The following is a 12,612-nucleotide window of genomic DNA, read 5'->3' as shown; positions in this document are numbered from 1 at the left end:
AAAAATAGATTTACTTGCAAAGTCAAAATAAATGTGATCGCTGCATACAATCTATGAAGTGTAAGGATGTCGGCTCATGGTCAAAAATAGATTTACTTCCATATTGCTGGAAAAACAACCACGTGACTTGTAGAATGTCATATTGGCTGATTTTAATGCACCATTTAGGTTTTGAATAATTCGTTACTTTCATTTGCTTGCCGTTAGGCCTTACAAAGTTATCAATGGTACTGTGTTTCAGTGCTTGCCATATATAGATAAAACATGGTGAACATTACATAGACGCTATGGTATAGCTAGTGGAAATGTATTCTGTAATGTGAGTAACATATCAGTGTTTATTAGCTGATCCAAATAAAACAAAACTGTTATAAAAAGTTATTCCAAACAACAATCGGTCTCACTCTGTATAAAGACACCGTAGCAACGTTGTTAAATAGTGGTTCTTTGGACAAATGTTTTGATTCTTCTCCAAACTACTACAAGTATCTAACTAGTATCTAACGATAACTGGGCCATACAGCCTATATACTGTGAGTGGCTACGATATACCACAGTCTGCTTTAGTGGACAAAGGAGTGCACAGCTATATTACATGGAAATGTAAAATCTGAAAACCTGTGTTTCGCATTTTATTATTAAGAGTCCGTTTGACCACAATCTGCTTCGTTTCAACCGTAGAAAAAGAAGATTATTAGTCAAATTGAGAACCTGTATTTCACATTACGGCTAAACAGGAGTCAATTTGAGACTTAAGCTTCGGACTAAAAACAGATTAAAAACCCTCTTTGAGGTAAAACTTTCGCTGAACAATGCATGGAATTAAACTAAAACAATAAGTTTGAGGAAACGGATGCTGTTAGTCTGGTAGAAGCACATACATTGACCCTATGACTTCTTCTGAGTTCTATCACATTTCCGAACAGCGCCCTCCCGAAAGCAACAAAACATGTTTCTCATCATACGTGGTAACGTATGAGAAATATTACATTATGCATATGGATTATATTCACCTTATCCCTTCTCTCCATTGTAGATTATTTGAAATACATAATATAGAAGTACTTGTGTTAATACAATATTTCATTTTACCCTTGTGCCAACCTATTCGATCATTATTGAAGGCCGGTGTTTGTTTCTTAAAAGCACCTTGTTCATTTCAATTCCGATGAAGTTGCGTCCCTATGAAGTGCAAATTCCCCGTCACAACCCGTGTGGTTCCTCTCCAGGAATTTAAAAAGGCCTCAACGCTAGCTTTAATGACATTTGTTCAGTACGTTTTACAAAGGGACCTGAAAAAAACCCATAAAAACCATTCCATTCCCAACTGTTTGAAACCTGTAATATTTTTTTGAATTCCTAATTTTTAAGCTTGTTATACGAGTGGAAGAGATCAGTTTTACTTTGTGTATGGTTTTGCATCCTGTTATCTTTATTATGTCCACACCGAAAACATAGCACACAAGAAATCGAGATATTTGATATCGAAAGACACATAGTACCACCTAAGATGCAGTCGAAAATCATCATTTTCGTGAATATATAGTCTAACACCTGATATTTAATCGTGGAGGGTATAATATGTAGTAATGACTTTTCTCGATTGCTTACAACCACCATACTGCCATTCATGTCATGATTTCTCTGAATTTTAACATTTCCTTTTCTTGTTCCTTGTTTGTTAATGTATGAAATATTATGTTTATTGGTCTGTTTCAGTTACCTTTGTGATATTTACATAAATGAACATTTGCATATATAGACAGGTTGGCATGTGTCCAATAATAGTAAGGATTATAGATAAACACAAGACAACCAGACGGTACAGCAACGTTCTTTCTTATTTGTTGGAGTGGATGGTCTAAATCAGCCGTTAGTAGAGGTCACATTTAATATATCAAAAAGATTTTAGAACTTTGACAGATACGACTTTGGTCACTATATGTTAAAGCCCCAGTGCTGCTAACTTTTGATGATAATTTCACCATTTTTATTTTGAATGTGAACCATAATTCCTTGTTCTTCTCCCCAAAGAATGTTGATATACACAGTATCCAGCTTGTCAATTCAGCCTCTATGGTTGTAAACTGCATTGTTATTGTTGAAAACTGACTTCTGGTCCGTACTAGAATTCAAATGTAAACAATACAATAACCATGCATTTTACACATATAGACGCTAAGTTGACAAGCTAAATAGTGGGTGTTTCAACATTCTTTGGGGAGTAGAATAAGATGTTGCAATTCATTTATAAATTAAAAATAATGAAAAGACCATCGAAACTTAGCAGCACTGGGGCTTTAACCATACCTACTAATTCAGAGCTTAGCCGGCCTGAACAACTGATTTCCATTCCTGAGTGTACGGGTCATCGTATTCACATCATGCGGTCAGCAGAGCTTTTGATTCGACTTCAGAGCGTGATCCACAAGACTTCATCGACTGGCTATACATGTACTCTGAACTGGAGCGAGAAAGTGACGCTTTCTCGCAGATGGTGAGAGTCTCTTGTTATACTCACTGCTGTCGGTGGGAATTTTTTCATTCTCACCGGTGAGCTGCGAGAAAGCACTCCTTGGTAAGAATAAAGTATTCTCATAGGCGAGACTGGAAATTCTCACCAAGCACAGTGAGAATGTATTATACTCCTCATTCACTGGTGAGAATCAACCGTTCTAGTGCATGAAGATCAACCAGTCTCACCATTCACCGATGAACGGCGAGTCTGGTTGATTCTCACCAGTAAATGATGAGTATGATACATTCTCACAGGGAAAATTACCATGCTCATCGTGGTTGGTGAGAATTCCCAGTCTCATCGGTGAGAATACTTTGTTCCCACCGAGGTGTGCATTTCTCGCAGCTCATTGGAAGTCACCGACAGCGGTGACAATAACAAGAGATTCTCACCAATTGCGAGAAAGCGTCACTTTCTCGCTCCAGTCTCGCAATTTTTACCAATAGTGATGTACTCTCAGAGCAACGATACAGTAGGAATGCTTTCAAGTCATACATACCGCAAACATTTTTAATTTAAGTGAACTTGCAGTCCTTCCTGCCTTGAGTGATTCTTACACTGGACAACTCGGTCGATCACGTGATTTATACAATCAATCTGACACAGCATGGCAGCTAACAATAAAGCCTTTGGCGTGACGGGTCGACATTTCACACGGAATGGCTTCCCTTACTTGAACGTAGTAATCAAAGGCGCTCCTTAGCTGGGTATTCTGCTAATTAGATCGGTTTTCGGATCGATCTATTGATCCCGCGGTCGATATGCCAGTCTCTGCGACCCAAATGTGAGTATATAGGTTGCAGTGGCGGGCATATCGACTACGGGATCAGTAGATCGATCCGAAAATCGATCTACTTAGCAGAATACCCGGCTAAGGAGCGCCTGTGATAGTAATCAGGGTGATTCTCGTACAGTGACGTGTCCTCGTTTTCTTGTTTTCACGGACCGTGATAATGAACAAAAACGATCCATTTTCCGTGATTTTGGGAACACTCATCAGTTACTCTCTTTCCTTGAGAGGTATGGTATTATTTTTTCCCTTCAGATGGTTGTTGGCTGAAAGTTAGAGCTGCATGGTGTATGACCATGTGACACGCTTCACTAATGAACTCAAATCGTCGATGAGTGCCGTGTTCACAATACGACAATTCGATTGCTTTGGTTTTGTTTTTTTAAACAGGCATCTCGTCACAGGATATAAAGGGTGCCTTAGGTTGCTCTCAAGACTTGTGCAGCAGTTATTGTGTAACAGACCAAACACTTGAGTGAAATTGTCAAGTTGTAATTATGGTAGCTGGGCTCCTACCTGTCTTGTCTGTTCAGCCATAGACCCTCGAGCTCGAGGGTCTATGGTTCAGCGAAATTGGTGTACGTTTTAAACTTCTCACAAATCAACATTAATTTTAGACAACTGTCATCTTGAGCTAGTACAGATGCAGTATGATTGGCATCTTTTTAAATTCAGATACCTTTTGGACCCTGAAAGCTTGATTGCTTCTGTTTGAGGACGCTGGTATTTTAATCTCTGGGAAATGACATCTAAATAATAAGCAAGAAATCAAAGAGTATCCTCTCACTCCACAAGCTGCCGTTTGCCTTGAAGAAATCAGAGGCCTGATTCAATCGAACATTTTGCCATGATATCATTCTGGAGTTACCAAAATGTCAGGCTCATAATTCTACGTGATGCATTGAAATGACGTGAACGGGGAAACTGAATAACATTTAAGAAATTACTAGGAGTTGTACACTACATTAATGATCGAAAACATGTTGTATATCAGGTTTAGGCATCTTGTTGTGAACAAGTATTGAGATTTGTGAATATTTGTTCCTTCTGAATATTAACAATAGCGTTATCAATATTGGATATCATCAAATACCTGGATTTTTTTGGTAACTGCCTAAAGTGTATCTACTGCTGCGTATGAATTACCAAAATGAAATAAAAAGAGTAAAGGCTGTACAAGAGAGAGCAAAGGAAGTATTTGTGCGTAACTTAAGTTTTTAGATTTCCATAATTACATTATTGGGAAGGATCTGGAAATTTACTGATCAGACTCGAGGCAAAAGTTGTCAGGGGTCATCGTAAGACATTCACATGTCATTTATTTCAAAAGCCATTTTGTCACTTATCCGAGAGCAACAGACAGGGGCAACTAGGTGTTGTAGAGAGGTAAATTCTTTATGTCAACGTTCACTTTTCTATAATACAATCAGGCATAACCTGATATAGGGATGTCTCGCCAGATACCCCGTCGGGGAGTTTAATTCCTCGTACGGTCTCTACTAACTCCCATCCTAGCGGTAGGTTCCCTGTCAGTCCTGTCAACTCAGTGCGGACAACGAACAAAAACTTTCCATGGTCGGTGAATCGTTTGTACAGGCCAGAGTTCTTCAAACCATACAATTGCGCCCTCTGTGATGCAGCACTTACTCCTGACAAATTCTGCCAAGCCTTTTCAAAGCTTGAGATATCTACTCCGTCTGACACCTGAAAGACAACAACATGACTTTAAATATGAGGCATCAGCCACTTTACATGTGATGTCATGTACTGTGTAGTATTGTAAAAATTAAATAATTTAGATTTTAGATTTGGATAAACTTATTTTAGTATTGATGTTACAATCCAAGGCAGTTCAAGAATCCTGCATAAAGATACGATATCTAAATGTAAAATTAATTTTGGTGTTAGAATATGATTTGTCTTCGAAAAAAACTTACCTCGTAACAGGAGATCATAAATACAGAGGATTCACTCTCAGGAAGAGCTGGGCCGATGGGTTTACCATCCAGAGTGGCCACTTCAAAGAATCCCGCTAACAAGGAAGAATACATAAATTTGACTTTATTCATTGAAGTGATTGTAAAGAAATAACTGCAAGAAAACTTACACGCATTATAAAAATGCCTCCAGCATGTTATTTAGCTGACAAATATGTTTTTACAATAATCATATAGACTTTAGTGTATTGTAAGGATCGTGGTTTGTACGTATTTCAAAACAAAGAAGTCAAGTTGGTTTACTGTCGGGATCCGTTTCCAGTAACCATCGATAACTGTCACGTGTGTAAGCTCAACACGAGGACGAATTTCTGACTGAAGGCCGGGAAATTGAACGAATTGTTCTTCGAAATCGCCGCTTCTACTTCAGCCAATTTAGAATTTGTTGTTTGAAATTGAGGCAAATGTATACTTTTGTATTGCAATTGTTTTGGGGACTTCAACGGCTGTCACCCTTTGTTTGCATTATAAGGCTGTATTATTAGTGTTTGATGAAATTTTAATCGTGTGTTGGGGTATTACAATGATTGCATTAGTCCGACTAATACGTTCAGGGATGTGTTCAAGGCGTTACTGACATTCGATACATGGTACAGTGTACTTCGATCGGTTTGAAGGAGAAGTGCATCGGAGGCATAAAATATATCACGATGAAAAAAAGCATAGTTGCGTCGGTATCAAAACTCGGTTGGTGGTGACTATCTGCAGCGGATTCAGCATGAAGTTTGTCATGTTCAGTGTTTTCTTCGGCGGTGGGTGCAGGCATTAATGGAAAATGAAAAAGTACAAATGGTAGACTCCAATCTAGAGACAATATTACAATTATTTTTACTTCAAGGGTATATATGTTGCGTAAAGTTTACATTTTTTCTTTTCTTTTGGAAGCATGTAGAAATGCTCCGACTTTGTTCTGTAACACTAGTACTGCCTAGGCATGATGTGTATGTAATGACTCTATTATTGTTGAAAGTTTGCAATATCTAGACTAACATGAGTAACGATTTAACTAGGGGAATATTTTGCTGGTTTGCTCTCTACCTCCGTAGCTTTGCCAAAAAGTCTGAAGAACAATACCATTTCCCACAGGCCTAACGGTTACGTATACAATTAACGGAAATTGTTGGTCACGTGTAAAGCTTTATGTACTGCTTATAGTCACTTTGCAGTCGTTAATGTATAACTCTACAAATACAATTTTTGAGATGCTTTTACTCATCAGTTTATGCACGCAAAGCTGTACTGAGTTTAGTGTAAGCAGGGAAAATTCTTGCCTAATTTTTCTTTGACTATTAAGCAGCCGGAGAGACGGATCTGGTAAAGTTTGTGTGTTTCGATATCAACGGGGCTTACCATAATACGCCTGCACCTCCAACTCTTTGCCTTTTTCCATATCTTTGTTCCATTGAGCATCGGCCAACTCGGGCCGAAATCCTACGAATTGGTCGCTGCTAAAATGGGCGTAGTTCACACACTTGTACAAGCCTAAATCCAATATTGAACACAAACGAAATGGCTTAGTGAAATGCAATAGCTTTCACCCCTCCCCCCACACACCCTAAATTTCAACCGACCACTACGAGTTGACGGAATGGCTGGTTTATCTTGTTATGGTATGTATTAAGGTGACGGTGGATACAACCTCCCCATTAACATCGCCAATGTCGTTAAACAGTCATCTCTTTTATCGCCACCGTCAAGATCATCGATGCATTCGTTTTGATGATGATGATGATGATGATGATGATGATGATGGTAATCATGGTAATATCAATATAAACATAGGGCCAAAGTCCCTGAAGCTACTATAGACATGGATACAAAATTAAGTATTTCCTTACTGTATGAAATTATCTCACTAAGGTCATCCTACGGACAAGTAAACTAAATATTAAAGCTGTCTGACCAGCGGTTTGAAAGAACAAGCAACTCAACAGTTGACAGAGCTCTGTTGAGTTATGTAGAGAATAACCTTTTGTGACACATGTATTGATGAAGAAGGTGGATATCTTTGATTAACATTGTGAGTTCTGTTTAATAAGTTGAGACTGTACATACTCAGACAAAGCACACTGAAGAGACAAAGGTTTGAAACTTAAGAAGTTCAAGGTCATCAAAAGCATTATAAGGAATCATGTTACACTTTCATTGCACTGTTTACACAGATTGCATAATTGCTATAAATAGCACATGAGGAATCTTTATACAGCCCAGCTTTACCATAAAAACCCTATCACTTTGACCACTCTTTTAATTGACCACTCTATTTTTTCCTCAAAAAGTAATTTTATTTTATCCTTACCAAGTCAACCATAAATGGAAATTAGAACTTTCTCTATCTCTATCTCTATCTCTATCTCTATTGACTATTTTGAGCAATTTCTTTTAGATAACATACAGGGCACAATAAATGACGGTTCAGAACATGTCAAAGTTGGGATTCAGGAAAGTTGCCTTTACATGTTTTAATCCTCCAAGAAGGTAAGCATTTCACCATGAACTGTCAAAAAAAGTTGAACTTTCTGATAATTCTACACTAAAATTATTTTGGCTTTAATGATTTCCTAATTAATTCAATTATTTAAAATCATATTAATTATTTTTTTCTGGGTGAATTGATAGGGTTTATACAGTACAAGAATTACATACAATGTAAGTCAAATTTTGACCAAAAATGACAAAAAAATTCCTTAAAAATACAGATTTGCATATTTCATCACAATTTGAACAAGTCTAAGTTGGGTTACCCCTAGGGACCTGTATACCAAATAACAAAGCTGTCTGACCAGCGGTTATGAAGAAGAAGATTTTTTACCAAAAACACCTTTTTTGGCATTAATTTGCCTATTTTCAACAATATCAAAAAATTAAAAAAAATGGTTTCTCAAAATCATATTTTTCATCTACACAACAAATATCAAATCAGTAAGTACTGCGGTTCTCAAGATATTTGAGTGGACGGACGCCTCACAAACGGACATACATACATACATACATACATACATACATACATACATACATACATACATACATACATACATACATACATACATACATACATACATACATACATACATACATACATACATACATACATACATACATACATACAGACTGACGACGGACGCCGGACGGATACCCATCCCAATAGCTTCTATAGACTATAGTCTATAGTAGCTAACAACCATAAGCGTATCGGCAGATGATACTAATGATGCTAATGATAATGATGACGACGACTACGACAACGATGATCATGATCATGATCATATGATCATGATCATTATCACTACCACCACCATCACCACCACAACCATAAGCACATTTGCTTTATTCATTACATGTCCTATTATATTGTAACGTGGCTTGTTTGTGATGCGGGTAGCTATGTACGTCGGCTTTGATACGTACTCGCCGACGTAGACGTCGGAGTATTAGAGACGGAACAGGTACACAGAAATACTCTAAGTCGTAGTACTTTATTCAGCTCTGTAAAACAAGTTACATGGTTAACTTCTATATCCTACACCAGTGGTCTGAGTCATCATGGTCACGGTCGAGCGTCGTCTCGGGTGCGACGCTGGTATTGTCCCAAACACGGTCCCTCAACTGAGGGACCGTGTCTCAAAGTTCCCCCAAAACAGTGCCTGGCGTCCTTCGTCTAACATGCTAAAATGCACAGTTTATATTGTGTCAGAATGGGTCTATAATTAACTGAGAACAATCGGCAAAGTCAAATCGCCCTTAGCTAAGTACAATGTCAAACAGGGGTAAAGGTCGTCCAGGCACTGATAGTTGAACAATAAAAGGTCACGAAAACGAACACGGGAAATAACGTGCAGGGGTTACTGTAGGTCGTTACAGGTTAAATTCTACTGAGAAACCGTGTCCCAAAGTTCTCCTAAAACAGTGTCTGGCGTTCTTCGTCTAATATACTAAAATGCACAGTTTATATTGAATCAGAATCTGCCAAGTCATGGGTCTATAATTAACTAAGAACAATGGGAAAATTTCCCTTCTTCTCTTCAATATTTTTGAACTAAAATAGTAAATCCTCCGACTGCGGATAACTTGTTACGTAGCGATAATACTATAATACTTGATAAACATTCTAATGTCTCTTAGAAATACCTTGTTCGTTCAGATTTCTGTGAAGTTGCGACCTCATGAAGGATGGGTTCTTCATCACCCCATCTCCCGTCCCTTTCCATCCATTCAGAAAAGCTTCCATACCAGCTGGGCCAATCTTCTCAAAGAAGTTGAGAATGATGTGCAATTTTTCTGACATGATGTCTTATAAATCTTTCTGACAAAAAAGAGTTATATGAAAGAAAATCGCATAGCTTTGTAAGAGTTTGCAGCCAGTACTGTAACTTAAAGTCTGCAGTTTGAAAGGGGAAGTTCACCAAGGATGAATTTTACATATGTGTTAGCTTTGTGGTCACTTACCCTAGAAAAGCTATTTTCACCATTTATAGCTCATGCGATTTTTTACAAAAAATCGATAAAAATAGTACAGGAAGTTGTATTTTAGGGCTTCATCAACCCCCATGTAGCTTGAATCATGAGAAAAAAAGCTCCAAGCTTGGAGCTGACATCATGTGATATGGAAGGGACCATCTTCCCATGGGTATGGCATTGTCCACTCACCCACGCTCAAACCAGGCTGTGCGCGTCTACATCACTATTGAGTATCCTTGCGTAAACGATGAATCACTTATACTTACTTGTTTACTGTCAGATTTTGTGTTGCTGTTTACTACTAACCACGGAATCTACCACTAGCTTTCCCGGCCGTTTAACAATGGAATGGAGTGATAGTTCTGACTATATTCCTATAACGATATATTCCTGAAGCTTGTGGCAGATTCGATGGTTAGTATTAAACAGCAACACAAAATCTGACAGCGAACAGTTTATCGTAAGTGATTCATCGTGTATGCAAGGATACTCACTAACAATAGTTATGTAAATACGCACAGCCTAGTTTGAGCTTGGGTGAATGAACGTCGCAAACATAAGACTGAAAGTTTTATATACGCCAAAAGTTTCAAAATGAGGCAGCCAAAGCGAAAGATATTGTTGAAAAATTTTGAGAGTTCGAATATCAATACCTTATCTATCTTATCTATCTACCCTACCTATCTTAAGAAGTTTCCTTGAACAACATGGTTATCACTCACGGCTTGTTGGTGTGGGACATCATCATTGAATCTATAGTGTCCTTGCGAATATGTATCATTACACATGCTTTATCGCCTCCAAAATTATTAAATTGTTAAAACTTTTCCTCATAAATTCTTTGGACGATAATAAGGAACTTTAGTACGACCAAATACAAGCTTTCATTCCATTGTCATTTCATAACCTTCCATCCTGCAACATTCTGTTACCTGCGAAGCTACTCCATCTGATATTATGTTGAATTGACGCAGCGCCAACAAACAACAGAACACTCCATTCTCTGAATTCTACCAAGTTTTGGAAAATGCTGACCTATAAGCTGTTACACCATTTTAGTGGCCAGCTTTCTTTTGTCAGGCACAATGAAGCTTAAGTTTACTTTAGCAGTGGTAACACAATGCACTCGAATTTTGAGCTGCTTGGCATACCTCTTGTACATTTTAGGCCAACAGTTTTATTATTATGCCATAAAATTTCGTAAAAAGCTGAAACATGATATGATCACGGAAGATAAAACAGCCAGTAATCCCACAGGAGATTATTACAACGCTTACAGGCAAGCCTTGCCACTTCGATGCCTGGTATGCATGTTTTTTTACACACACTAAACGTTTTCATATCATTAACAGGAAGGAACCTAAGGACTGGATTGTTTGTACAGGATAAACAACAGAAAACCGACACCGAAATATATCTGACATGTAAGCCTTGAGACAGATTAGTATCACCAGTCTGGGGTGCAAATTAATGTCTTTACGACCAGATGGCTATTGACTCACACACATCCAAATTAAAGTCAGACACACTATTACGTGTATTATTATTCTGTTGTTTATCCTTACTCACTACTTACTTACTTACTTGTAGCTTACTCACGGTAACACAAGGAGACACATGATAGAGTACAAAATCTTGTTGAACTCTGACCTGAAGATTTTAAAAACGAACGCGTAACTTAATTTTTGTATGAATCTATTATTTAAGGTCTAAACTTACTTAAAGTGATTTGGATTATTATTCGGAATGACAAGAAAATCATTGCTTTATACTGTGTTAGACGTTACCAGTCAAGTGTTATGCTTTTTACTCTGGGTCGTATTCGATCCATACATTTGTGTAAGCTTTCAGTCTTTCATCGCTTTCAAACCAATCATACAGGTTTGTCGTGAGGCCGTGTATGCTTGGTCATGTGTATTCCACAGCTTACACTATTAGGGACCTTGATAAAAAAGCTGAGGTATATTGTTCAATAAATATCAATCTACATTCTCTAAAGTGACTTTCTGACTTACCTCGACCTGTTTATACGAGATATAGGTTGATCACACAATTCCCAAGTCACTCTGGCGGTTAATCATAAGCACTAGGTATAATCAGTATGCACGTCTAATGTTTGTGCAATTCGTGTCCCCTAACTTGCCCGTCTTAGCAAAAGGAATACACCCCCACTCAATTTAATGCCAACTGTTTTTCGGTCGATGAGTGAAAGCAAATAAAAAGTAGATAATTATTATTGATTATTTTGTCCAGAATAGTGAGCCTTGGGCTGGATCGAGAGTTTATGTTTCACCATTCCCACACAATTAAGTATTTTGCCATCGTTTGTAATGTGAATTACCTGGCAGATCGTTGGAAAAACTTTACTATGTCAAAGTACAGTCCGGACTATAGTAAAAGTATGCATTAAGGCCATTATTTAGTTCTAGTACATACCTAAGTCCCCTCGTTCAATAATATTGTCCTGTAAAGTTCAAGGATGGCCAACAAGCTTATTGTGAGAAAATCGTAACCAGAAATGTTGTTTATAAAATGCTTTTGTAATCGTACTTTCAACAATAATATATAAACATTTGAGAGGAAAGCAGCTATCCGTGACTGCACTCCCTCTATCATCGAAAATGTTCAACTTCCCTCCCGACCGATAATTTTCCCTTCACCACACTTCCTACTGGTACCCCCTATAAAATCATTGATACCTTCCTCACCTGACCAGACTTGTACTCACCACAGATACAGTTTAAGTCTATGAGCAAAACTGCTTCATTGGCGAATTCGCAGCTTGTATAGTGGGTCTGCGACTGATGATAGTTAAGGTGTGAGTCTGTCGCTCGCAGAGTAAATACACA

The 12,612-nt window shown here is 37.9% G+C and overlaps 1 protein-coding gene across 5 annotated transcripts; it reads right to left on the bottom strand.

The window, feature by feature from the left end:
* Positions 1–4,591: 4,591 nt before the first annotated feature.
* On the bottom strand, positions 4,592–12,612 carry LOC139152438 (uncharacterized). 5 transcript variants are annotated; one of them, XM_070725556.1, is made up of 5 exons: positions 12,492–12,612; positions 9,434–9,608; positions 6,656–6,787; positions 5,246–5,340; positions 4,592–5,012 (listed from the first exon to the last, which is right to left on the bottom strand). In XM_070725556.1, the coding sequence occupies exons 2-5, from the start codon at positions 9,588–9,590 to the stop codon at positions 4,716–4,718; spliced, it is 681 nt and encodes a 226-aa protein (XP_070581657.1). In that variant the 5' UTR covers positions 9,591–9,608; positions 12,492–12,612; the 3' UTR covers positions 4,592–4,715. The 5 variants fall into 5 exon arrangements, with proteins under 5 accessions (XP_070581657.1, XP_070581681.1, XP_070581673.1 ...); XM_070725580.1 differs by having other exon boundaries at positions 9,434–9,604; positions 12,492–12,581; XM_070725572.1 differs by having other exon boundaries at positions 12,472–12,492.

This window comes from Ptychodera flava, chromosome 2 (genome assembly GCF_041260155.1).
Source record: "Ptychodera flava strain L36383 chromosome 2, AS_Pfla_20210202, whole genome shotgun sequence".
Lineage (NCBI taxonomy): Eukaryota > Metazoa > Hemichordata > Enteropneusta > Ptychoderidae > Ptychodera > Ptychodera flava.
Note: the sequence above shows the minus strand (reverse complement) of the source record. Positions and strands in the feature narration are given on the sequence as shown.